Genomic DNA, 25,578 nt, shown 5'->3' on the forward strand with positions numbered 1-25,578 from the left:
CAACCACCATCATCTTCCTTCCAACATGAGTGGCAACATCTTACCACCTTTTCAATCTCCCAACATGATTCAGCCGAGCCCACCAACGACAGCGACTACGACGACATATCAAGGTGAGAAGGAAAAACCTCCTGTCACTCCCCATCCTGTACCTTTACCTCACTCGATATCATTCGGAGCTGTCGAAGATTTACCAGGCTCGATGATTCGTTATACTCCTTTGGCAGATATCAGTGATTTACCTACCCTCTTTCCTGCACCTATAGCATCTCTTATTACCACCATAGCTACATCGACACGTATGACTCTTAGAATCACAGCCTTTCTTATCGAAGCTATCTTGGAGACTTCACAATATTCTACCCGAATGTCACTAGGTTATCTTCGAAGATGGTTGATCACTATGATATCTTCTGCTAGAAGGGTATACCTGATGTCAAATGCAGCTATAGAAGGTGATTTGTTGGCATTGTTATCGGGAGGTCCGACTCATCTGTTAGAAGAGATGCATAATAAATCATCACTCAATAACCAAAGTTCAACTTCACCCTCGACATCGTCGACAGATAATTTTTTGGGTATTTTGGATAAATATACCAACCTCGGTATATACTTTATACATCATACTTTCACGATGGTCGAGCTATTCACCATGTCAGGTTTCTTCTTTACTTCAAACTTGGTCAATTCGGCCCATACAGCTGCAATAGAAAGTGTAGCGCTGTTTGATAGTCTTTTCGGATCAAACGAATCTTCAAGATCTTTATCAGCAATCATTACAATGGTGAAAAAAGAGATTATCCAAGATGAAAGATCAAAGAATAAATCTACTATTGCGACTTTATCTGGATTGACTAGAGCTTTAACGGCTTTTGCGTGCTTGCAGGTGGCTACTTGGAAAAGAACATCTCAGAGGATGAAAATGAAAGTGTAAGTAATATACGATATGAACATACAGCAATGATACAAGAATCATTTGACTGACGTTGATGTTTTTTTTTTTTTGACTTGTGGATAGGCTGTATGATTGTACGATACAAGCTGAACAGGAAGATTCATACACTACCAACACTTCTAATCCCACCAATGAAGATCCCATTCAACTTTCTCTAGCAGCTTTGGAAGATACCCCTTCTTGCTTGCCTGCCGCTGGACCTGGATCTTCTACGATGGAATCGAGAATACGTTCATCGGCATTGCTCACCCATGATCCTTCTTTGGAAGAAGCCAACAAGAAATTATGGCAACATATGGAGACGATCGATTCTGATCCTGCTAGTGTCAGTAGTATGAGACCAGGTCTAAGTAGGACGCAGAGTATTCAGACGGTCAATTATTGGTCGATGGAAGATTTAGATGATCTCGTTGGTGAATTAGGTGATGGGATGTACGATGGACCACCTGATGAAAATTCAAGAAAGAAGAAAAGGAGAGAATCAACTTTTGGAATCACAGATGAATTGACTGAACGTACGGTCGTTACTCATCTATTCGAAAAGATTCAACATGATGATGAGATGAGACGGAATTTAGGACCACGGAAGTCAGTACCTCTCAAGCATCGAAGACAACTTAGTATGCCGGAAATTGCCATTCAGTCGATGGACACGGAAGATGAAGATGCTTATGATTACCTTATGAGATCTGCTGCTACTAGCGTAGTGACCTCACCAGGAGCCGACTCGAGATTGTCGCTACTCTCGAGTACAGATATGGACAACGAAGGTGATGGTGAAGAAGAATGGGTAGAAGTGGAAGGTCAAAGTAATGATAGGTCAAACATTCCTTCTTTACCTAACGGACCGAGAGTAGAATCAGTGGGAACAGCCAGTTACCTCGATGCGCTCGAACATCCTCATCATAATTCGGATAGAATTCAGTTGGTTTTGAAGACTATGACCTACAGATTATTACAGAGGAAACGGACTGTCCGACATTTCACGAGGGATAATGTGGAGAGTGGGTCAAGTGAGAATAGTCGTAGACCCTCTATTGAAAGGCTTAGAAGGGGTCATTTGAAAGATATCGATTGGAATAGAACACCTCAGCCCAGCATGACTCGTTCGCCTGAAAGCTCACTGTCCACACCTTCCATGCCATCTACTCCGTCCCGACGTAGACATGCGAGGCATGTTTCGGCTGACAAGGCGCTGGCCAAAGCACGAGGGATACTATCATTCACCAAGAGACCTTCGAGGCCTATCACTCCTTCCTTGACTGAACTTAGTACACCCACTCCCAGTTCGACCCCTTCCAGATCACCCTCAAAGCCTCGTACGAGAGCCACAGCGCCATCGCTGTCTATCGATACAACTCTACCACCTCATGAAGGTGTAAGAGCACCTCCACCTTCACCACATCAATCAATGACACTTCGTAGACCATCCCAAACTTCCTCCCCTGAGTCTCTGAGGATGACCTCCACCCGTCAAGCTGAAACTGAAAGGCAATCCAACCCGACTAGACCTTCAATGTCCGTGCGAGAGGCTGTACATACTTCATCCAGTTGGATCCAAGCTGCTTCTTCCCATGCGATGCCTGATGAAGGAGATGCCAACTCGGATAACCTCTTCCCTCACGAAGGGTTGATCAGGAATATCCATAGATTCATGAGATACTCTAGTGCTGCTTATGGGGTCAGTGGAAAGCTTCCCTTTCATCACAGATATTAAGAGACTAACGTTATGTTCATGATGGTAGCAAAACTTCCTGCGAATCCTGGGTCTAGGTTCAAGCGACTTCATGTTTCCGAGCACGGGTAAACATCATGCGAACAGTTGGGCATTTGTGAGCTATCCGTCTTACTCTTGCCAAAGGGATATTAACTGACGTGATAACTGGCCATATAGGCTCAACATACCAATATACCCATCGACTGCTTGTTGCTTTCGTCATTCACCGAATCCTCAGCTGCTCTCATACAACAAGAGGCACCTCCTTTGATACATTACGTAGCGGTTGAGCATTCCCTCAAGGCTATTGTGCTGTAAGTGCCAGCTGGCTTCTAAGCAATTGCGAGCTGAATGTGAGTATCTCATAGCACTTGTCGAGGTACACTTGGTTTATCAGATGTCCTTGTGGACCTCACATGCGAATATCAATCCATTGACGTCGAGCAAGGTGATCCCGATGCGAGCTACTACGTCCACTCAGGGATGTGGCAATCTGCCCGTAAACTCACCGTGAAACAATCGACAGTACACGAGACTTTAGTCGAAGCGTTGACCAAATACCCCACTTACGGTTTGGTCTTAGCTGGACATTCATTGGGTGGAGGAGTTGCATCACTGTTGGCAATACTATGTTCGATGCCGTCTAAGTCGTTTTTAGAACAAAATATCATTTTGGCCAACCCGGCAGATCATCCTAGGATATCTACACCGTTTGTGACCAATTTCAAAAGTGGTTTACCCCCTGGAAGACCCATACATTGTTATGCCTATGGACCACCTGCAGTAACTTCCATCGATCTTTCGATCTACTCCAAAGGGCTGATCACGAGCGTAGTGCAAGATTCGGATATCGTTCCGACGCTTTCGTTAGGTGGAGTAAAAGATTTTAAGAATATCGCTTTGACTTTGAGCGAAGAAGGGAATATCGCTGAGGAGATTGTGGGGAGGGTAATTGGATTGAATAGGAGGAAATTTGATTGGCAGAAATCACAGCAAGAGCAAAAACAAAAACAAAAACAGACTAATCCGAGTTCGGATCCGGAGAAAGGTGGTCAGCCAACTCAGACTCAGAATCACAGTTCTGGAAGCGAGACGACGATGCCTGATGACGAAGAAGTACTTAGTGATTGGATGGTCAGTTTAGTTAAGACGATGAGAGCAGATATGGATAATGAAAAGTTGTATCCACCTGGTATGGTATATATCATGGTGAGTCAAATCTGACTATATAATAACGTATGATCATAGCTGATCCGGTGGATGTTGGATAATTATAGGAACATTTCGATGTATACGTTACGGATGATCAACCGAAAGTCCAGGGTGATAAGAAGATAGTTCATAAACAAGCTCATAGAGTTGTGAGTTGAATTATTCAAAATTAGCTACGGAACGAAAATGAATATAGCTAATGATGTTATGGTTTACCATAGATATTGAGACAATGTGATTCGGTAGAAGAGAGGTTCAGAGAACGTAAGTCGATTTTTTTTGTTTTAGTAGATATACGTGTAAGGGTGGGATAGCTGATATGATATGTAATCGCAGCGATTTTCGCTAAATCAATGTTACAGAATCATCTACCATCTCAATATGAGAGATCGACTCATTTGTTATATGAGGGACTGGGCCAGGGCAAGTTGTAAAGTTGTAAAGTTGGTTGTATTGGTTCATTGTAGTGGTTAGTTGTAGTTTTGTCGGTCGTTTAGTTGTCATAAATCATAAGTTATAAGTCAAGCATGAACTGGTACTCCTTTCTCGGGTCGTTCAGCTCTAGTGTTGTAGATGTGTATGTGGAATGTCAATTGTATCAAATAAAGTAAATATACATGTATGTACAACGACGAAGAACATCAATATCCATCTCAGTATCAATATCGAATCACGAGATCATTGATCTACCTGATCGACCTCATCCAAACTTTCAGGAAACCACCCAAACAATCTCAAATCCACTTTCTCACCACCGTTTCCCGTCAACGTATCGACCTGTACACCCTCATTCTCTAATCTGTCTTTTTGCCTCGCTACACCTAGACCTAGATCCGCTCGAGGTGAGATGAGACCTTTGGAGTTGATCACTCGCTACGACACAAAAGAACACACCAACAAAAAGTATCGGTCATCTACTGGACAAGCCAATGACAATGTGGATAGGCGGAATCAGACTCACTTGCCAGGGTATATCTGTATTGGGAGGTAAAGCCTTGAGAGCGTTCCCGACGTGTCTACGTCCAGTCCAGATAAATGAGTATATCGACGAAGAGATAGAGAGAGAAAGGAAGAGAGAGAGAGAGAGATTGGAAGATTGAGATATAAGGATAGATATATGTACCTTGAGTACTTTGGATAACCAGCTAACTTTGCTATATGACCTAAAACCCATCCGAACTTGTCAGCGCCGAGTAGCGGACAACATCAGTGGATTGTCTGGACTGAGTGGACTCACCATAGCTCGTCACTCGTCCATGGGGTATCAGACGTGTTATCTCGTATGTCTTGGCTGTGAGATCCGCTATATCGCTCATCCCTTCTCTCAGCATATGGACAGCTGATCTGTCTCTGGTAGTATGCTGGCACTTTAGTTCAGGATAGATAGACATTCGAGTACTCGAGCCAACTCAAGATACCCGAGGTCGACGAGCAACAAGTGACAGACTCCAAGTCACGTGATACGGTAATCCCCCTCTTAGCCGATGGTCACGTCAAGCGTTTTTCTGCTTACGAAGATAATTTCCGATTTGTTCGTTATTCTTAACATCTATTTCAGCTACACTGACAACACTACAGACGAAGATCATCTTGTTTTTCACTTATACCTATCCGTCGAAAGTAGTCCAGATCCTCCTATCGGCTTCAAAACAACTATCATCCACGAAATTCGCTCAAAAATGTTCGTCAGACAAATAACCCGATCCATCCGATCCATCCCTTCCCGTCGACTCCTCTCGACTGCCCCTTCAGCCTCAGCCTCATCATCGTTCAGCCGGAATGCCGTGGTTGGATTAACGACATTGACGATAGCTGCTTTGGCTGTTAATTCCGAGCAGAGGCGGGTATGGAATGATGATCGAGTAAGAGAGAGTGTTTTGAATCAGGGGAGCTTGAAGAAGAATGTGCATAAACGAGAAGGAGGTGAGTACGAGTCAATTTTCATACACATCATGATATGCAGTAATGGGAACGCATTGGATTACACTGAGCCGGGAGATCAGCATATAGCTTGGAATGAGATGATTCTGATTGCTAATCATCACTGCGTGAACATGTTTTAGCTGCCGACGCATCGTCGTCATCGTCAAATACCGATACAATAAAGAAAGCCGCTGCTGAAAAGGTCGGAGGAGTGAAAGAGAAAATAGCAGAGAAGACGCAAGAGGTGAAAGATGAGGGTGAGCCGAAGACCTCATGACACGTTGTTGTCATTGGACTGACAGTATGGGATATGCCTGGTATTTTATTTCGGCACATCGCAAATAGTCACCAAAGCTACCTCCTCCTCCTCCTCCACACCATCAGACGACTCCACCGCCGCGCACGTCGTAGAAGAAAAATCTGCAGAAGCTGCTCAACCTTCCCAGGGGGCGTTCAACGAAGAGACAGGAGAGATCAATTGGGATTGTCCGGTAGGTAATCGTCTCATCGCCTTTTATCCACATCTTCTATCTTTCCTATTTCAACTTGCGATATCTCCTTTCTCCTCCCCTCTCATTCATGGGCTTGTGCTAATTCCTGTGATTAATCACAGTGTCTCGGAGGAATGGCCGACGGACCATGTGGAGAAGAGTTCAAAGCTGCTTTCTCATGTTTCATCTATTCCGAAGCTGAACCCAAAGGTGTGGATTGTGTGGAGAAATTCAAACACATGCAAGATTGTTTCAGAGCTCATCCAGAGATATATGGTGAAGGTGAGTAGAATTAGATAAATCACCTTTTACCTTTTACCTTTTACCATTCTACTCCATTCCATCAGAAGACTGTACATTTACCATTTGTTTTGCTGTGTTGATATCGCAGAGATCGACGATGATGAAGAACCCTCGTCCGATGTACCTAATCCTGCCGATGAAGGAGTGACAATCAAAGAGGATATCAAAGTACCATCATAGTCAATTATTTTGGACATCCCGGAAATAGACAACCATACATCTTTAGTACATATATGCATTATCAACTACTCATGCTACAATTTACATTTCCAGACACAATGATGCAATGCTAATTAAGATACAAAGAAAACATCGTAAATCATCAAAACGGGGACAAAAAGCAAAGCCGTCTAGTAACGTTAGCTAATAATCCCATCTCCAATCGTCTATATCATTCAAGTCCACCGCACTCCCAAACGAGTGTCCCTTCTTTTGTAGTTCATACGTACATATCTTCCTTTCGTTCGATGTCGATATGCATCGTCCGTTTAAGAGGCACAAAGATAACTTGTATGCTCTAACAGCAAATCGTCTTCCTTTACATGGATCCATTGTAACCTGTTTTTTTATGGAGATATAAAGAATTAGAGAGATCAGCTCCAACTGAAACTGAACATGTTGTTTGCGAACGTACGGTATGTTTCTCGGTGCCCCTGTATCCTATTATACTCTTAACATTCTGTATCTCAACTATACCTTCCATCTCATCATCATACAACTCAACATTCAAATCATCCGGATCATCCGGATCGTCGGGATCGTCGGGGTCATCAGGATTCGTCTTGGGTCTAACACATATCTGTTCAATCTTGACCAACTCTATATTATGGTTCTTTGCCCAATCCAATACATTAGAAGCGAATCTAAATCTATACGTAGAGAATTCCGTTGTGAGAGGAGCTAGTATACACTGTCGAAATAGTCAGCTCAACTCATGCTATTTCCTCGGGATGATCATTTGGGCAGCTGACTCACCTCTGTAGGTATACCAAAATTCCTATTTGGACCCCAGGGAGCATCTACCACCTACTTTCGAGTCAGCTGAGACCTTCGACAAGACGGAGCCAGCTCACCTGACAATATCCTACTATCCTATGCCACCAACAATCATTTTCACCTCTATTACCCCATTTACCTCTATAGTTCAACCAACTCAAATCACCATGATGAAACAACTTCCTGCGATTCTGTGAGTTATCCCAATAGATAGCAGGGACGACATGACCTTTCGTATCCCATATAGGTCCTTCGTCGTCGGTGATATCCACCAATTTGAACAGCTTTCCTACCTATTCGACAAGACAGCAAAAAAGGATCAACACCTTATACCGAAGCTCGGAGGTTAAGTGGACGATCACTTACATTCGCATATATGTGGTCACCTGGTTCGGGCCATACACCATGACTTCCAGCTGCGACGTATGCCACGGGTCTACCATCCACTTTCTCTATTTCTTCCCATCGGTACGTGCCTGCACTAAATCGACCACCAGTGTGCGTGGCTATGATGCATACATCTTCGTATCAGCTGAAGTAATCAAAAAAAGCTCAATCAGCTCACTATAATCTGCTGATATCGGTGTCCCGTTCACTGTCCTCATTCTGAGATGCTACGATGCGTGAACAAGTGGATGTAAGCTGTTGATGAAAGGCGTAATCTTTGGCTTACCTCCCAATCGGCCACATCTATGAGATTGAATCGATCAGCGAATAACTAGGGAGGACATGCACATGTATCACTCACGATTCCCTAATATACCAAATGGTCCGACTGGTTTCCCGAAATTAAAAGGGTAGAATCTGAACACATCTAATTAGCTTGAGAATGTCCGGGGGCTCATTCGATGCTGCAGCTCACGTCCAATACCATAGATCCTGTATGATCGTGTCAGCACATCGATACATATGATTGCCAGTATACGTAAGTGATACTCACTACCACACCATCACCCTGATCTACTCCGAACCCATATACTTCCTCTTCTACCCTACCCCTCCGATCATCAGGCATCGTATCATTCAGTCCATAAGGCCCAAAGAGATATTCCGATTCTTCATCTAAAAAAGGCTGTGGATTATGGGATTCATTTATCGATAGATACAGCCCCCCTCCGTTCGATGGCAGTTCGTCGAGATGTGATCGATTTATAACAGAATGGTTGGTAGGTCGTATTTCACCTGAAGGGGATTCGGTCTATGGGTACCGTTTCGTCCCGTCAGTTCAGATATCCCGAGTCTATTCCATGGGTTCTATTCCATGGGTCCATACGGTAAGGTGCTTACAAAGTTGTAATGAGGGAACATGTACTCTATTGAAGAAGGGAAAAAAGCTTCCAATTCTCTGATACCACCAACATCCATCAGTCAATCAAAACCTTACTCTGATTTTGATGAGATGATAGATGGTACATACGATAATTTGAACACTGGTGCATATTGTCGTAACAAATCCAGAATTAAATCATCGTTGTTCTGCCCAGTAATGTCCGCTATGTGTTCTGTAGATGATATAAACGGTAGGAAGGGTTGTTGCTGATGGTGTAATGGTGAAGATACGACCTGTCCAACGAGTATGGAAAGACACCACAGCGCGGCTGCAGAGATCTTGGGGATTTGTGAGCTATATGTAGCCAGTTGAATAACGAGACAGCTCACCATTTTCGATTTATATCCACAAGATCGCCTCTACGAGGTGTTCACATTGATTCCCAGATGTTATGTAGAGTGATCAGTCAGAGCGGAAGAAAGGAAGAGATGCAGTACGTGAATGTCTTTCTTTGTTTTTGATGACGTCTTGCTTGGATTGGGTGGAATTGGGTGGCAAAATGTGGCAAAATCGGACACAAACCAACAGTGGTCCTCTCTACGACGAACAGACGGCGACCAACAGGCTCGGAGCGAATGATCTATGTATCCTGAGTGCATAGCAGAACAATTTGATATGTCGTACGAAGCAAATGTAGGGAGACCCGTGACACCTTGAGACGATAATGACAATCTCCTTGGCAGTCTCTTCATCGCCCGTGATGAAGAATCATTTCAATTCGAAAGTCCTACCTGACACGGTATGACGGTTCAAAGGACGAAAGGACAAGACGGCTCCTAGAAAGGATCTTTTACTTCTATCTGCTCAGCTTGTAGGCAGCCTTCCTGTCACAGCCGCATCGAGTGTACAGACAGATAATTCTTGTGTTTCGCTTCATTCCAGCCACGCAACATTTCTGTCTCTGCACTTTCAACTCATCATCTCAAGCTTCAACATCATGTCTAAGCCCAATACAGACAGCCTCAATGCCAGGTCAAGAGCCACCCTGGACGAATTTGACAACATCATCTCTTTATGGAGTAGTACGTAGTGCCTAGTCTATTGACCCACGGCATGCAATCAGCTGATGATTCGATGAGGCAGGTAAAAGACAAGAGGGCATGACTCTTCTGGGGGCGTTTGATCGATCGAACTTGAAAGCCCAACATGACGCGGCTTTAGCTTTAGGTGATCAAGACAGTATTACCGACACAAGGGAGAGATGTGAATTGGTTTTGAAGGCGCTCTTGAGATGTTATGCTCATAAGTCGAATGGTAGATCTAGGAATACCGAGGCGACAAACAGTAATGATCAGGCAGATGGAGCAAGTTCAAAGGCAGAGTAGTCATACAGCATGCAGTAGAGTTCATTCAGCTCATAATCAATGTTCGAACAGACGAATGAAAGTCTTTGCTCGTTATCGTGTCATTCGATTAGTCGATGCATTTTAATTTGTGGTAACCATTTCTATTTTAAATTCATTGAGTTTCATTTCGCAAACTTGCATAATCGTTTTCATATTCGAGCACTTGTCAATCTCTTCTGCTCGTCATCTACCCTATCTGCCCCAATCTCCCGACTTGATCTCGATCTAAAATAGATCAATCTTCGCTTCCCCACTCAAGCCTTTAACGCTCCTTACTCTCCCTCCAAACTCGAATGGATCACCTTCATGAGCCACCCAGCTCTTGATACCAGTGGACAAACCAAGTAATTGTTCTAAGTTCTTGCCTACGAGGTCAAGAGCTTGTCTCTTTGTGAACACTCCCGTGGGGGAGGTAGCGTACACCCAAGCAGCTTCGTATAGGGTGTTTCGAGCTTGCCATTCCTCTTGAATACCCAGTCCGACGGTCTGTAATTAGGGTCAAGCTCAATCAGTTGTACGTTCCATATTTGGGTATATGCGAGATCATGGTGACAAGCGATTGATAGAACACGATTGTAACCTATGGGATGTCCAAAAACACTCACGACACCATGAGAAACCAAATACGAAGGTAAGGTATGATTCGATAGTGGGATAGAAGGTATGATCCTCCTTGAATCCCATTCACCGGGGTATGATCGTACGGGAGCGACGATCACTCCGATATCGTTCTCGGCAAGTTCGTCCGCGACCTATGGATGTTTTAGCAAGAGCCTCTCCCATCCCATATACGAGATGATAATATCTATACCAACTCACAATCCAAGATTCCTGTCCACCTAAGATCGTAATCTTTGCCTCCTTCGCTACCTCCTTCTTCAACCTGATGATCGAAGCGATGATATCCGCCTTATCCGTCCTAATAACCAATCTCAATCCTCCTTTTCGAACTTTCTCGAAGGCATGTGCCAATTCCGTCTCTTCATCTTCTTCCTCTACTTTCTTTGACGATCCACTCAATAATTTTCTTAAGATGGCGATCTTGGTTGACACGGATGACTTGGAGTTATCCAAACTGATGTGTAAAGCTGTTAATGGATTTTGGATCGAACCAGGAACCAAGGAATGTTCGGATTCAGGTGAGAAGGCGTATCCGTATCCTGAAATCCAAGAGGATGTCTTAGGTGATACAACGGCGGTGGTCACACCAGATCGATAGGCTAGTCTGTGATATGCAGCAATCCGGATCAGCTTGATCAAGTAGGAGATTTGTGTTGTGCCGGACCACTTACAGTTCATCTTTACCGCCGAATTGCGCACCATCAACGGCATGAGCGATGATCCCGTTGGTGATTTCTGATTCTTCGGACAAGGGGTCCATGGCGCTCTGAAGAATGGCAAGAGAGAGCGAATCTGTATGTCAGCTCTTATTACCATCATTCTGCCATCGTGACGAATGGCATGTCCATATCAAGCAAGCTAGATCAAGGAACGACAACTCACGCCATCACCTGTGACCTTCTCCTGCCTAATTTCCAATATACCCACATAACTTCCCACAGTGATATATCCAGGTGTGATTGCCCCACCTTTCAGATCAACGACTTCAAAGTCCAATCCACCCTTCAACTCATCTTCCACCTTGCAATCACCAGCACAAGTGATCTCACCGTCTTTCACAATCACCACTCCACCAGCATTGTTCTCAAACACACTAATGTCTACTTGATCTTCATGAAGTAGCGATAGCTCTTGAGGTGAAAGGTGGAACTCGCCTACACCTTGATAAATGACATTCTTGACAGATTTCTTCGGTCTAAGATCAGGGTCTCCTCGAGTGTTCAAAGCCTCTTGAATCTCTTTATCCCATTTGCCCTTTTCCTGTTTAGGTATTTCCTGCGCTTCGGCGGGTTTTTCATGTAGTACAGGCGAGATGATTTGGGGTATACCGTCAATATAAGTTTGTTTGGGTGTTGCACCCAGTACGAGAGGGAATGAATCCCATACTACCACATCTGCATCATACCCTTCTCTGAGATATCCAATTCGGTGATCTAGTCCCATAGCTTTAGCAGGGCTAGTCGTAATCGAGCTTAACGATTCAGAGTAATTTAATCCATAATGATGTACCCAACTTGCCTCAGTCAAGAGATACCTCGAATCTAATACTGGATGATCAGATTTCATGATTACCTTCAATCCTTGATCAGCTAAGATCTTAGCTGCGAACTCGCTCCCTCTGTACGCTTCTCGCTTGTATCGCGCGTTGGTAGAGAAGATAGCTACGGCTGGAGGTTCGGGACCCCAAGCCTGTTTGAGCAGGTCGGGTACAAGGTATGTTTCGTGAGCGTGGTGGAAGGCAGCAATAGGGAATTGGAATTCGTTTGAGATCCTGACTAAACCGTTTAGGTCGGTGGTTTCGTAGCAGTGGATGTTTACTTTGACATTGCCCCTGATGACATCCGAAAGAACTTCCCACTCGAGTGATTGGGGGAAGGGCTCGGTTTGGGTCTTGGGTGAGGCACACCATCGATCTTGTTTCTCCTTGAGAGTCCTACCTTCGGTATAAGCTCGTCGGAAGTCGTAAGCGTTGTCCATTCTGGTCTGACCGTAAACCCGCTTTGGGTTTTCACCACACGCATGTTTGATATGTCTCCATGCGTGAGTACGAGCCCAGGTACCGTTATCGATCTTCCAGGCTGGCTCGACGAGCATGGATTGAGGGGTATTCTCGTGTGTCCAACGGGGCTTGAATGGGAAAGCTCTGTGGAGGGCGACAACGAAGGGCTGTTAGCATATTGCTTGGCTTTGAATAGAGCTACGTCAAGATGCGATGCAGGACAACGAAGAGGCAAGCAGTAGGGGAGACGAAATGAAGGGGCTGGAGCACTTTACATGACATCACTCACTGTCCACCAATCGAATCTGCATTAAGGAATAGATAGGTGTTAGCATCCTCATAAGAGATTCAGATTCGAAAGGATCACTCACCCGCAGACCCAGGAAGTACCAACATGGTCGTAATACCTCCCGCGATGGAAAGGTTGAAAGCCAAATCATGAGTGTTGAATCCGTCGAGCGATCTCAACCATGGCTGAACGCTCGCTTTGATCGAATTGGTGTCGTCCCCACCGAATAGAGAAGGAGCAGAGTCCACAGCCAAGTGGCTATGGGCATCAACAATGCTATGTAGCGTCAAGATGAATAGAGAGATGTCAGTGATTGAATTCGAAGGACGTTCGTAACGACTAAAAATTTCAAAGGACCCACCCTGTCAATCAAAGTGGTCATCAGCGACCATTCCTCCCTATCAAATCAAGTCAGATTACTTACCTGGTGTAACCCACGCCCCACCCAGCTCGACCTCCTCAGCCTTCTTACCCTTCGTCCACTCTTGAAGATCTTTCCCCTTCCCAATCCTCTTTATCAACCCATCCTCCAATAAGACATCCACTCCATGTAGAATCTCCGTACCGCGCTTCTCACCCGTCCATAACGTCCCATTCTTCAACCACACGCTCTTAGTCCCTTCTACGTATCTATCATTATGAGATCGTTTATGGTTGGAGGGTTTGAAATGAGGTGTTGGTCTTTGAATGATCTCGCACTGAGCTATACCATCTTTGATGTATTCTGGTAATGGTGCAGGAGACGGTTTGGGGAAAGGGAAATCGAAACCCAAACCAGAACCAAGTTGGCTAAAGACATAAATCAGGCCAAAGAGCGCGAGTAGATTACCCAATCCGCTGGCATGTTTCTGGGTCCAGTATCTGCGCTTTGGTTTGGATTTGTATATTGATGGAAGGGGGATATCAGACTCGGATGATGAGAAGCCGTCTGAGATGAGGGAGGTCTTTTCGATATCTCTATCTCTATACCGACTTCTTGGTCTATGATGGGCGTCGGAGGACATGGTAAAGTCGACTGTCCTTCAATGATGAATGAAGGAACGAAATGAGAAGAGCTACCCAATTGATAGTTATTTATACCCCCATCTCAACCACTCAACAACTCAATCACGTCAATGCTCGTATCCACCGCATGGGTCCTTTCCGCTCGGAGATGGCCGACGATCATCAGATATCACCGCAGTGGCAGCATATCAGAAACAGCGGATTCGTCTACTCAAAGGAATAACGATCGATATAATCTAGCGATGCATAAGATAATTAGATAATCCAATATACAAAATAATATAACTCTTCAGTAATGTCCAGATGAAACGATCTACCAACATCAATGATAACCGACCGAAAATCTGCCTATCCTCAGTCAAAGCCAAACATCTTGTTATCATTTCCAACATTCCTCGTCCTTCTCTCATGCACTGACATCCCATTCACTCTCCCCTTCGAAGAGAGTAGCCCCATTTCCATTCGCATTCGCATTGGTATCCTTCGTACTCAAAGCTTTTCTCTCAGACACAGGCGTGATCGACATGGCCATAGTCATGCCCTTCTCCGATCCTTCCAATTTAGCAAGTAACGCCGCAGCTTTGCTTGATGGTGTAGAAACATCCGATCGACTTCCATAAGCAGGTTTTGATCTCGATGGCGAAGCAATCACATCGTGATTCTCAGAATTCGAATGAGTTGATAGTGCTTTGAACGTTATTTTAGGAGAAGACTCCGAATCCGTCGATACCTCTTCGACATCTCTGGTGGTTGTGGTAGTATTGGTATCAGTGGATGATTTCGATATAGGTGAGGGAGCAGCTGATATAGTGAATGGATCTACCATCTCTCCTTCCACTTCATCCTTGTTTACGTCTTGTAATTTAGGCAAGACAAATACCGGTGGGACTGGTAATACCTCCACATCATCCGATTCGACCGTGGTCAATAATGGAGAAAGTGGTTTGGGAGGTATCATTCTGATTGGTGATTTGGGTGAAGAGACAATCGAGTCCGCCTTTACCCTAGCTCGAATTTCCACTTTCAACGGAGAAGGTTGGGACGCATTGTTCCTACTGACTGAACTGAGAACTGTTGCAGCTCCACTAAGCGGACTATGAGGTATAGGCACCTCATGAGGACTGGGTGGAAGAGGTACGTCATTCGGTTTGAACGGCGAATCAGGCAACTTGATCATATCAGGTTTAACTTTTGCTCTGACCGATGTCATGGATGACGTGGAAGCTTTCAAGCTCGATGTTCCCGATGTGGTAGGTGCACCTCCTCGAGTAGGCCTGAAAGATGGTAAAGGTGCTTTACGAACGACTTTTTCCTTTTTGACTGGCGGAAGCGTTACATGAGATGTGATAGTCGGTTTCTTGGGTGCACTGACCACTCTAGTAGGTGCTCGAGCTGCCGCTGGAAGAGGAGGTTTGTTCGAAACTTTAGGTTCTGGCTTTGGCGCTATTTGCGCAGAGACCACCCGAGCCCTTGCTACAGGCGCTGTAGATGGTTTCGAGCTTGTCGATCCACTCAGCGTGGTTGATTTGACAGTTGAGTGACCGGAAGCCACGGTCACCTTTGCTGTAGTCGAGGTCGCCACCGATGGTTTCGAGACAGCGGTCGTGGCTTGAGCAGGTTTGGTCAGAGCGGCAGCGCGAGCGGCTGAGGCAGCCGTTGGGGCAGTAAGACTGGTAGGCTTGAATGGTTTTCGAACGACTGGCGCACTGACTGCTCGGGTAGTCGCGGTACGAGCCGATGGAATAGGTGGTTTACGAGCGACGACTTTGGGCTTGATGGGCCCAGGCGCTGGTTTGGTTGTTTCCAGCGAGGATGATATGGCAGGGGCCGCGGGTTTCCTCGATTCTGTCTTTGCTAGAACCGGTGCATTTCGTACAGGTACATCCGAAGTCGAAGCTTGAGATTCATGAACGATCTCAGGCACATCTCCTACCTTGCCTTCGGCTGGTATTTCTTTTGCAATCATTGCAGCAGTGTCCACTGAGCTCTCCATCTGAGTGGCATCCTCTCCTGTGTCCCCCTCTTCTTCATGTATCTGGTCCTTCTCCTCCTCTCGTATTTCGGTTTCCTCAACTTTTTCCTTCTCCACTTCCTCCTCGTCTATTTGTTGGACATCTGCGACTGATGATAACGGTCTATCGACTTTCGCTTCCTTCAGTATCTCCTCCGTTTCCGTTTCCAGCTCAACGCTCGCCTTGACAGGAGAATCAGGTAACTCAATCTTGCTAGCGACCTCCACCGTCCTCTTCTCCTCGCCTGCATTCGCTTGTTTGAGCGGCGAAGCTGGATATACATCCTCCTTCATATCTATGATATCACTCTCATTCTCATTCGCTTTCACATCGCCCGATGTTGATCTAATCAGTATAGGCATTAAAGGTGAGTCCATCGAGACCACTTGAGCAGGGAGGGGAGAGGCGAACGCTTGAGGTATCTGTTCGTTCGCATGATCGCCTTTGATAGGTGAATTCGCATCTTGATCATCCTCCGCAGGTCTTTTCCTTCCTAGCCCGCCCATGGCTCTTCCTGGTGTTTTCGTGAAGTAACTGTCTTCTGCAACGGTGGTAGGAGCAGTGACGACACGTCGATGAGCTTGACCTAATGCCACTCCCCTCCTGCTCAATCCCGCATTCGCATTCCTTTGTGGTCTACTAAGGACAGTGGCTCCGCTAGGTGTAGTAAACGGATGAACACTGAATTCCTCGCCCACTTCTTCCTCCGAAGGTATGACTCGCATGATCCTTGCCGGAGGAGCGAAACGTCGAGGTGGTTGAGGTCCATCAAGTATTCCAGGAGGTGCGGTGTGCGATGTATGCAATGCCGGTCGAGAGGGTTTGGATAGAGGGTTGTATTTACCTTCGTCAGCGATTGGGAACGTTGCTGAGGAAGCAGTCGGTAGGATGGTATGTGATGCCGAACGAACGTGTTTCGCTGGTACAGGTGGCACAAACAGATCATGATGATGACGATTTGAGCTGGAAGTCGATCGTGATGAAGTGGGATGTGATATAGGTAGTTCTTCCATCATTTCTGCTTCTTGCGTGAAGGGTAATGGTTCGGGTTCTTTCCTTGGCGATCGCCTTCGAGACGGTCCAGCTTCCATCGCGGGAGGTGGCGGAGCTTGATGGGAAATAGGTCTCATAGGGCGAGAAGCCAGAGCATTCACTCGGTGATGCTGTGGCCGGTGAGCTGCGGAGGTAGCGGCATTTGCTGAAGCATGAGAGGATTCCGATGAAGTGGCTGATATCGGTTGGGAGGGTGGGTGAGCAACACGAGGTATAGGCTTTGACTTGGGTTTCGATGGTCCTGCTCCATTGGCTGCAGGTATCTCGAGGTATCGACGAACAGTGGGTGTCAAAGGTGCGGAGAAGCTAGTAAGGACATAACAAACTGTCAGATAAGCTGGTTCCTGACCTGCACTGGGTTATTTCCACTTACTCTTCGATCCTTTCCGGCCAGAATTCCATGAAGATCGCCCAAACTCTTCTACCCGTCTGTCTAACTTCTGGATCTTTGTCCGTCGCCATCTTCTTTACACTTTCCTCTAAAAGTCCTAGATACCTCTCGGTCCAGATCTCCACCGGCCATTCTTTCACCGCTTTTTCCACTCCGATGGCACTCCCTCGCCTGCAAGTCGCGGCATTATCATTCAATCCCTTCCGTAGCTCAGGTAGGATCGTAATGATTTGACAGTGTGTTATGATCGTTAATAGACATTTCTCAGCCCGTTTCAGAAACACTTTATTCGGTCGTCCTAGAAGTTCAATCACAGGCTCTACGTAGAGGTTGACGAGGGGCTTGAAATTCGATGATAATCTCGGTGCAAACGTCTGTAACAAGTCGGTTGATACGCCGGATAATCGACCTCTGTCAGATAGCATCTAAAAGGATCTCACGATCAGCTGACACAGCTCACATCTTACGAAAGCATACATACAGTTTACACGGGTACTCACACATTTGACCAACTTCTTTCCAATTCCACTCCTTCCTACACCCTCTACAAATAATTCGGTATGTTTATATCCCCCTCCTCGTGTAACCGCCGAAAATCTTATTATAGCTCTTTCGAATTTCTCCCACGTATCTTCTTTCTCCTCAGGCTCCAATGCCCATGCAAGGGTATCAAGCTCATCTCTCAGATGTTGAGGCGTGGGACACTAGACCAGGTGATCTCGATCAGTCAGCAATCTCAATCCAGGTAAACATGACGAATCAAAGTCAAGGCTTACAGGTGTTTTCGCATCCGCTGCGAGTGCGGGTGCCATCGTACTGCTATCAGTTCCTCGTGCTCCTGCTATGTTTTTGACACTTGCCGATGACCAGAACGCAAGGATGATCCATGTATATGCGAATTGTAGAGGAGGAGGGTGCATCGAGAGGCCAAAGTCAATCGCGTCTCGTGGGTTTGTTGACACTGGAAATCTCAAAGAGGGACGGATTCAGATTTGGCTGATGGTTTGGCCACGTGAGTAACTCGTGTCTCGAAGATGTTTCGGATCTTCAAAAGCACTCGGTCTCGACACCCAGCAGTAAAACTAGACGTCTATCAGTCTACTCAGCGCGATATACGCGCAACTTCGCAGGAGACAAGACAGGATGAGGGTGAGTCGTACTGGGTAGCTGAGATCGAAGAGCTTCAGTAGATTATTGAATCGTCTTTGTTCAGATCGCGGTCCAAGGGTGTTCGCACGGCAGCCTAACAGCGATATACGATACCGTCCAACAATATACCTTGCATACTTCGAAGCCTATCGATCTACTCTTGCTATGTGGTGATTTTCAGGCATTGAGATCGACGAACGATTTCGCTTCTTTGGCTGTTCCAGCGAAATATCATTCTTTGGGGACGTTCCATGAATATTATTCTGGATTGAGAAAGGCACCAGTCTTGACGATAGTGATAGGAGGGAATCATGAAGCTTCGAACTACATGTGGGAGCTATATCATGGGGGATGGTTGGCTGAAAATATCTACTATATGGGTGCTGGGGGGAGTGTGTACGTAGATGGTCTGAGGATAGTCGGTGCTAGTGGGATTTACAAGGATCACGATTATAGGAAAGGTAAGCATTACCACCGCCATCATGAAATTTGACATTGATTTCAATCATCTTCGTAGGTCATTTTGAAAAAGTACCATACAACAACTCGACATTGAGAAGTGTATATCATATAAGGGAATACGATGTGATTAAGCTCATGCAGGTAAATCTATAATCGCTGGTTCTTTTAGATGACTTACCCACTTATGATAATGTTTTGCTATAGCTGTCATATTCTGACGATTCTATATTCTTGTCTCACGATTGGCCAATATCAATAGCCAGACATGGTGACACCGGAGCTTTACTACGGCGAAAACCATTTTTCAGAGATGAGGTGAGCTCTTCGCAAGTCATATTCATTTGGACCAGTCCTGACCGTGTTATTGTAATCAGATCAACAAGAATACCCTCGGTTCACCACCCCTTTTCACCCTTTTGAACCATATTCAACCATCTTACTGGTTCTCTGCCCATCTCCACGTGAAGTTCGCAGCATTATATGACCACTCTTCGTCGACCACTGAGCAGATAAACAAGCTGGAAGAATCATTACCGTCTATACCGTCAAATGGCGAAGTGCATCCAGAACAGAACCCAGATGAGATTGCTATAGAGTTCGAAGATGAATCCGACTTACCACCGACGAATCATAATGGTACCGCATCAGGCAATCCGGATGAAATCACGATCGAAGACGATGAATTTGATGATACACTTGCTGCCAATACGACAACTGCAGCTGAACCTCCAGCAATAACAACGGAATCATCAATAAGTGCGAAAGATCTCAAAATAGATGAAAGTGTAGATATACTTGAGAAAGCTACAGAAGAAGGTATACAAGACGGTATAACGGAAATTATCGGTGCGCCAATTGATAAAGTTGAAGAAGCTGTCGAATCGGTAGAAGAAGTGAAACCGGAGAAAGCAGAAGAACAAGGGAGAAGAACGAAATTTTTGGCTTTAGATAAATGTGGACCTGGCAAAGATTTTATACAGGTGAGCGATACTGTCATATCATCCATCCGGGAATCCCTACTATACCTCATATGCGTCAAACTGGAAACTGGTAGAACAAACTGCTAACCTGATTTTGTTGTTAGTTCTTCGAAATTCCTACTCCTTCCCCATCCACGCCCGATCATCCACCTCGTCTAACATTCGATCCCGAATGGCTAGCCATATCCCGAGCATTCCATCCATACTTATCTACAACCATCAACCAGACACCTTTACCCTCCTCGGAAATACTAAAGCAACTCGTGTCGGACGAACGTCAGCGTATAGAAGAAGAAGGGCTGTTGGTTCCTTCCGACAATGTGAATGATGATGGGACTGTTGATCTGGTATGGACAAAAGGTCCGATAGAAGTTGAGAGAGTACAGAAGTTTTGGCCTACAGCTCCATCACAGAGTCAACTCCCCCCTGGGCCCGATGGAAACCTAGGAGCAAATCAGTGGTATACCAATCCACAGACCGAGGCATTCTGTGGACTGTTGGGTTTGCAGAATAAAGTGAATCCTGCTCCGATATGATCAAGCGAGTAGGTCGATCTCGAGTAGATGTTGATAGGAGAGAAATAAGTGTATGTATGTATATTATCAACTTGTTTGCATCACTGACATTGAGCTTATCCAATCAAGCATACAATATACTGTACTGCCGGTTGATATACATATTTACTCTATGTGCATATCTACTGACCCATATCTTGCATATCCTTATTCTCGTAATGCCATTTCTTGCGATCCTGCAAACGGGATTCCGACAGAATACAGAATGTTATTAAGCAGGAAATTTGAAAAATGACTACGATCATTTTGAAACACTCACCATACGTCTAAAAGCGAACCTTGATATCCATGGCCAGAATGGATCCCTCGTAAAATTAGGTCTTAGAGGTTCATTCTATAATCGAATTATCGTTGTATGACGGATCCTACGTTATTTCTTGTGCTCCCTTGTACTTGAATACGAAGTCAACTCACAGGGTATATGGAAAGTGCCGCTCCTGCGATCGAAGCATAGCATACAATCTTGGTGAATATGATACCGGCGCTACAATACATGATAGGGAGTAAGCGATTCTGCACCGGACCAGGCCATAGCGCGAACTCACTCGTGGTGGAAGTAAAAACCTTGTTGGAGAGTTGCCAAAGCCACACTGATGTACAACAGGGATAGATCGTCAGGCGTTCTTCTCGCTAGGGTACCGCAAGAGGAACGTATGGCAACGGAAACCTACAATCCCAATGTAATACCTAAACTCATCGAAGTCATCCTTGGACCGATAAGCGTAATAGGTAAGAAACCTATGTGCATACCCCACCACCTGACACCACACAGAATGCAAATGGAATGGTCAACATATGAATCGAATCTGTCATGTAAGTGTAAGTGTCAAACTCCACTTACATATTATTGGAGATAGCCACCATGAAAATAGCCAAACACATTCCTAGAAGGAAGGTATTCCATACCCCTACCCAGATATACATCGCAATCACTACATCATATTCCGCCCGATCATCCCAGGTTAGTCACCGAGACACAGATAAACTCGAATGATCGTATCGACTCACCTCCTGAATAAGCATTCCCTCCGGGGAGTATAAAGATTGGTACCGAGCTACCCTTGTAATATTGACAAGTATCGTTCGAAGGTCCACCATTGATCTTCCATTGGTTTGAAGCTTGATTGTATTCCTCAAGATATTGATAGAAAGTACCCGCTGCTAGATCACTGCAAGTTCCCAAAATACCTTCTCTCAACCAAGGATCTCAATGATTTAGGCTTTGAACTTACAAACAGCATATACCAATCCTCAAGAAGAACAACCCAAAGGCGCAAATCATATAATATCCTCTTCGGACGTCGAACCACCACCAGCCAAATGATTTTGTACGGGGTTTCCAATTTGCTAAATTTAAAAGGCATCCAGGCATCCAGGCATCAGTTGAAAAGTTAACAGTCAATCTTTCTCCAAACATTCAACCTAGATTGAAGATATGGAAAGTGGCTTACCGATACCGAAGTAACCTTTATCCTTATCTAAAGCTTTGATAATTTCTTTTTCCATCTCTTCATCAGGTGGATTATCAGGATCGTTGGGAGGCACATGTATTCTCTTCATCTCTTCTAATTCTCTCTTGAAATTATCGTGCATTTTTTTAGGTCCGCCATGTATAACTCTAAGGGTGCCACAGCAACAATCAACTCGCCGCACGCGGTTCTGTTTGGAGAAGGCAAGTCGATAGACCATAGTTTACTCACACTCTACTGAGTCTTCCTCTTTGATTCTCCAAATCCTCCCCACTCTTCTGCCAAACCTTCTGTATCCTTCCATCATCATACTTCGGATCCATCTTCTTCTGATGAGCAATCTGCGCCTTTATATCTTCTCTTGATCTCCTTTCCAAGGGAAAATCCCAATCACCAATTTTAGCTTGAAGATGTTCGGTCCAAAAATATCTCTCATGTTTACCAGGTTGAATAAAATTCATTCGATAATATTCATCTTGCCATTCACTATCCGTCCAGAATCTTAAGGGTTTACGACCTACACGGTAATCTAGATGTTTATATCCTGAGGTAGAACATCCAATAGAGGTAATAAGTGTACGGAGGACGTTGTAGAGACCGAAAATGAATATTATCACCAGGATCAGATATCTGAATTGAACGGTTCTACAAACGAACCATGATTCATTCAGCAATCCTCAATACTTCATATACGTGCTGTGCCCGACTCACTCTGGATAGTCCCAATTTGGACTGATACTTAAAGTGGCAGCGGCCAAGCTACACGATATACACTCCCATCAGCAAAGTGCTCCAAACATCTCAATTTTTTTTGGTAACTCACAACATGATTGTATATCCATTTCCTGCTCTAAACCACTGCGGGGCGAAACATCCAAAACGCACATTAAGCAACTCATCACCAAAGAGGCAAATACACAAAATCACTGAATTGGCGAAACCCCATCATCAGCCCTTCCTCATATATCGTCTGGTGTCTCTTCGACGTCCAGGTACTCACATATGAAGATGTGATATAAGGTATACCAAGCTGTCCTCGTTTCTTTCAATGTTAGCGATATATCCTCATCCTGCTTGGCGTGGGAGACTTACCCAGAGGTTCTTTACCATTTGCCCAACTTGCTATACCCGTTCCTACACCATATGCGCATTCTGAGTCCGTACGGAGTCTCTCCGCTGGATCGTAGTTGATCAAAGGCATTTCCTGACTGTAGTCGACTACCTGGGAGATTGAAATCCCCAATGAAGAATGATTAAATACTCTCTTCTCTATGCACCATGCACCATGCATAGAGGAATAAAGATACAATGTTGGAAGCTCAACTCACTGTCGGATCATTCAAATCATGTATCATCATTCTAACTTGCATATATCCCACGATAATAGCCGTCAAACATCCACCAGCTTGCAGACCCTGCTTTAACACCATCTTATAGCTCTCTATGAAATAATTGAACATCTCCCATGTCCTTCTATGTAATCCCGGACCTTTGCCCAGTGGAACGAATAAAGTATATAGTGGAAATTCTTTATCCTCTCCAAACCATTCATATTTCGAATACCTCTTCTTTCCCGTCGTCTTGTCAATGTACTTAGTCGATGGATCAGGTAAAGATGTGGAAGGTAATAAAGGTCTGGTCTTTCTGATAAACAAGTAAAATGGACTTAACAATAAAGCCACAGAAATGAGAATAGCGAATAGGGGTATGACATAGATGAGATATATTATCTTCCCAAGTGTCGAGGTCTTATCCCACATTCGCTGGGAAGGTGATCGACCACGTTTGTCGATGAAATAATGATCATCGACATATTCGCTACCCATGTTGACAGTCTGGGTATTTGTGAATTGGACTTATTGTGGTTCTTCGTTACAGATCAGTTCGAATTATTGAGTTATACTTGATCTGTTTTCTGTAATCAAACGTTTTTTGACACCAGTCGCTTCGAACTCAGTAGAAGTTTTAGTAGCCAACTGATCAGAGTCGAATGCATTTGTAATATCCATAGCTTGGAATTATATTCTGAGCAAGGCTATGAAACACCCACCTACAAGTACTGCACTTGACACGGCAAAACAGATAGCTCACCATCCTTTGTGGGTTTTAGAGGGTTGATAACCACAAAGGAAGGTCCCATCTTGCTTTGAAGATGATACCAAGTTTCAGTGTCAAAGCAGGGCAAGATCAACATCTTTTGGTCTGATCCAACCCCTTTGCGCATCTATCGTCCGTGAGCAATATAATCATAGTAAATAATCCCTGTTTGGCTGCTGCACTTTGATGTCGCACGTTGATATTTAGAATAGTTAGTTGATAGTGATCCACCATGACGAAGACCATTCCTTCACATGAGTTACGCGATACCCCGTTGGTTATTCTAATCAGTCACTCTGACAGTCAACGTCAACAGAAGGTGATTCACCCCTTTCTCACGTTCTCATGATTGACAGGGTATACAGATTTGTTGCCGCTCGTCTTTCTTGCAACTCATGGTGAATGCTGAAAAAAGTACGAAACGGTTGGTCAAGTGAACTGTCCAGGACTAAGGTAACACCCAGGTCAGATCAGGTCAAGGGTTTTTCCGCCCTCCACTTGAAGGAACGTAATGTTCCTTCGATAGAACCCTGAGGATTTGATAATAACGAGCGGAATCCCGACACCGCGCCTTTAAACCGACAAGCACCGATAGAACTCCTCTTAGGCTTCTGCCGTACGGTTATGAAACGGCCGACGATGGTAGTGGTGGTGGTGGATTTAGCTTGAGTTCTGCTTTTTACGTTGGTAAACGTAACTTGAAAACTGACCACTGATGCGTGGTGAGATCATCAAAAGTTTTAGTGCTGATTCCAATCGAAAATGCTCTGATCAGAGGTCGCTGAAGGAGCAAATGCGCTGAACGGCTCCAATTCGTACCAGGGGAAGCATCCAATGTTGACGGCCGTCAAAGCGCCGGAGGTTCCTCAGGTTTACGAATAGCTGGATTAAAAGACCTGACCTCCACTTGGCTACTGGCCGAGGAAGAAGGGCCACTTGAAGATTGACGAATGAGAATCAAGTCTTCCATCCCGTATCAGGGAAGACGATCAGAGCCGCTCTGTCCCTGAACACCCTCGTTTTTCTTATCTCTGGGAAGCAGTCTTCGTACATTCCATGTGATAGACGGGCGTCGACCTCTCGTTTAGATGCAAGGCAGGGTGAGATGTAGATCTTCAGTCCAGCTTACTTTCACGTATCATCAGGGTGTACGCTTAACCCGTTCATAACCTGAGTATGATTAACTGCATGTATCGTTTGTTC

General features: G+C 44.9%; 9 protein-coding genes across 9 annotated transcripts; 4 read left to right on the forward strand and 5 right to left on the reverse strand.

The window, feature by feature from the left end:
• Positions 1–64: 64 nt before the first annotated feature.
• I203_104679 (uncharacterized protein) lies at positions 65–4,318 on the forward strand (the record flags this gene model as incomplete). The annotated part of the gene is made up of 8 exons (XM_019143733.1): positions 65–930; positions 1,019–2,636; positions 2,701–2,787; positions 2,850–2,986; positions 3,041–3,881; positions 3,950–4,033; positions 4,106–4,148; positions 4,221–4,318. 8 exons carry the CDS (start codon positions 65–67, stop codon positions 4,316–4,318), a joined length of 3,774 nt encoding a protein of 1,257 aa, XP_019006782.1.
• A 244-nt stretch (positions 4,319–4,562) lies between these two features.
• Positions 4,563–5,200, reverse strand: I203_104680 (uncharacterized protein; the record flags this gene model as incomplete). The annotated part of the gene is made up of 4 exons (XM_019143732.1): positions 4,563–4,757; positions 4,846–4,900; positions 5,008–5,047; positions 5,122–5,200. The coding sequence occupies 4 exons, from the start codon at positions 5,198–5,200 to the stop codon at positions 4,563–4,565; spliced, it is 369 nt and encodes a 122-aa protein (XP_019006781.1).
• A 363-nt stretch (positions 5,201–5,563) lies between these two features.
• I203_104681 (uncharacterized protein) lies at positions 5,564–6,781 on the forward strand (the record flags this gene model as incomplete). Its single annotated transcript, XM_019143731.1, has 5 exons — positions 5,564–5,807; positions 5,948–6,064; positions 6,153–6,298; positions 6,421–6,580; positions 6,690–6,781. 5 exons carry the CDS (start codon positions 5,564–5,566, stop codon positions 6,779–6,781), a joined length of 759 nt encoding a protein of 252 aa, XP_019006780.1.
• Positions 6,782–6,964: 183 nt separating this feature from the next.
• Positions 6,965–9,259, reverse strand: I203_104682 (uncharacterized protein; the record flags this gene model as incomplete). The annotated part of the gene is made up of 12 exons (XM_065517585.1): positions 6,965–7,159; positions 7,236–7,511; positions 7,577–7,627; positions 7,675–7,890; positions 7,964–8,103; positions 8,163–8,211; positions 8,271–8,287; positions 8,346–8,401; positions 8,460–8,476; positions 8,538–8,795; positions 8,885–8,942; positions 9,015–9,259. The coding sequence occupies 12 exons, from the start codon at positions 9,257–9,259 to the stop codon at positions 6,965–6,967; spliced, it is 1,578 nt and encodes a 525-aa protein (XP_065374403.1).
• Positions 9,260–9,864: 605 nt separating this feature from the next.
• I203_104683 (uncharacterized protein) lies at positions 9,865–10,252 on the forward strand (the record flags this gene model as incomplete). Its single annotated transcript, XM_019143729.1, has 2 exons — positions 9,865–9,949; positions 10,011–10,252. 2 exons carry the CDS (start codon positions 9,865–9,867, stop codon positions 10,250–10,252), a joined length of 327 nt encoding a protein of 108 aa, XP_019006778.1.
• Positions 10,253–10,498: 246 nt separating this feature from the next.
• I203_104684 (uncharacterized protein) lies at positions 10,499–14,186 on the reverse strand (the record flags this gene model as incomplete). The annotated part of the gene is made up of 8 exons (XM_065517586.1): positions 10,499–10,759; positions 10,879–11,025; positions 11,093–11,498; positions 11,566–11,660; positions 11,777–13,037; positions 13,183–13,198; positions 13,265–13,458; positions 13,603–14,186. The coding sequence occupies 8 exons, from the start codon at positions 14,184–14,186 to the stop codon at positions 10,499–10,501; spliced, it is 2,964 nt and encodes a 987-aa protein (XP_065374404.1).
• Positions 14,187–14,593: 407 nt separating this feature from the next.
• On the reverse strand, positions 14,594–18,455 carry I203_104685 (uncharacterized protein; the record flags this gene model as incomplete). The annotated part of the gene is made up of 4 exons (XM_019143727.2): positions 14,594–17,558; positions 17,626–18,068; positions 18,144–18,347; positions 18,420–18,455. 4 exons carry the CDS (start codon positions 18,453–18,455, stop codon positions 14,594–14,596), a joined length of 3,648 nt encoding a protein of 1,215 aa, XP_019006776.2.
• A 331-nt stretch (positions 18,456–18,786) lies between these two features.
• I203_104686 (uncharacterized protein) lies at positions 18,787–20,770 on the forward strand (the record flags this gene model as incomplete). The annotated part of the gene is made up of 6 exons (XM_019143726.1): positions 18,787–18,792; positions 18,857–19,253; positions 19,310–19,395; positions 19,459–19,569; positions 19,629–20,234; positions 20,339–20,770. 6 exons carry the CDS (start codon positions 18,787–18,789, stop codon positions 20,768–20,770), a joined length of 1,638 nt encoding a protein of 545 aa, XP_019006775.1.
• Positions 20,771–20,931: 161 nt separating this feature from the next.
• I203_104687 (uncharacterized protein) lies at positions 20,932–24,104 on the reverse strand (the record flags this gene model as incomplete). Its single annotated transcript, XM_065517587.1, has 15 exons — positions 20,932–20,985; positions 21,069–21,143; positions 21,224–21,293; positions 21,355–21,399; positions 21,481–21,567; positions 21,651–21,741; positions 21,818–21,978; positions 22,042–22,156; positions 22,261–22,427; positions 22,510–22,923; positions 22,990–23,037; positions 23,102–23,204; positions 23,279–23,308; positions 23,371–23,500; positions 23,607–24,104. The coding sequence occupies 15 exons, from the start codon at positions 24,102–24,104 to the stop codon at positions 20,932–20,934; spliced, it is 2,088 nt and encodes a 695-aa protein (XP_065374405.1).
• Between the last annotated feature and the right edge of the window lie 1,474 nt (positions 24,105–25,578).

This window comes from Kwoniella mangroviensis (assembly GCF_000507465.2).
Source record: "Kwoniella mangroviensis CBS 8507 chromosome 1 map unlocalized Ctg01, whole genome shotgun sequence".
Classification (NCBI taxonomy): domain Eukaryota; kingdom Fungi; phylum Basidiomycota; class Tremellomycetes; order Tremellales; family Cryptococcaceae; genus Kwoniella; species Kwoniella mangrovensis.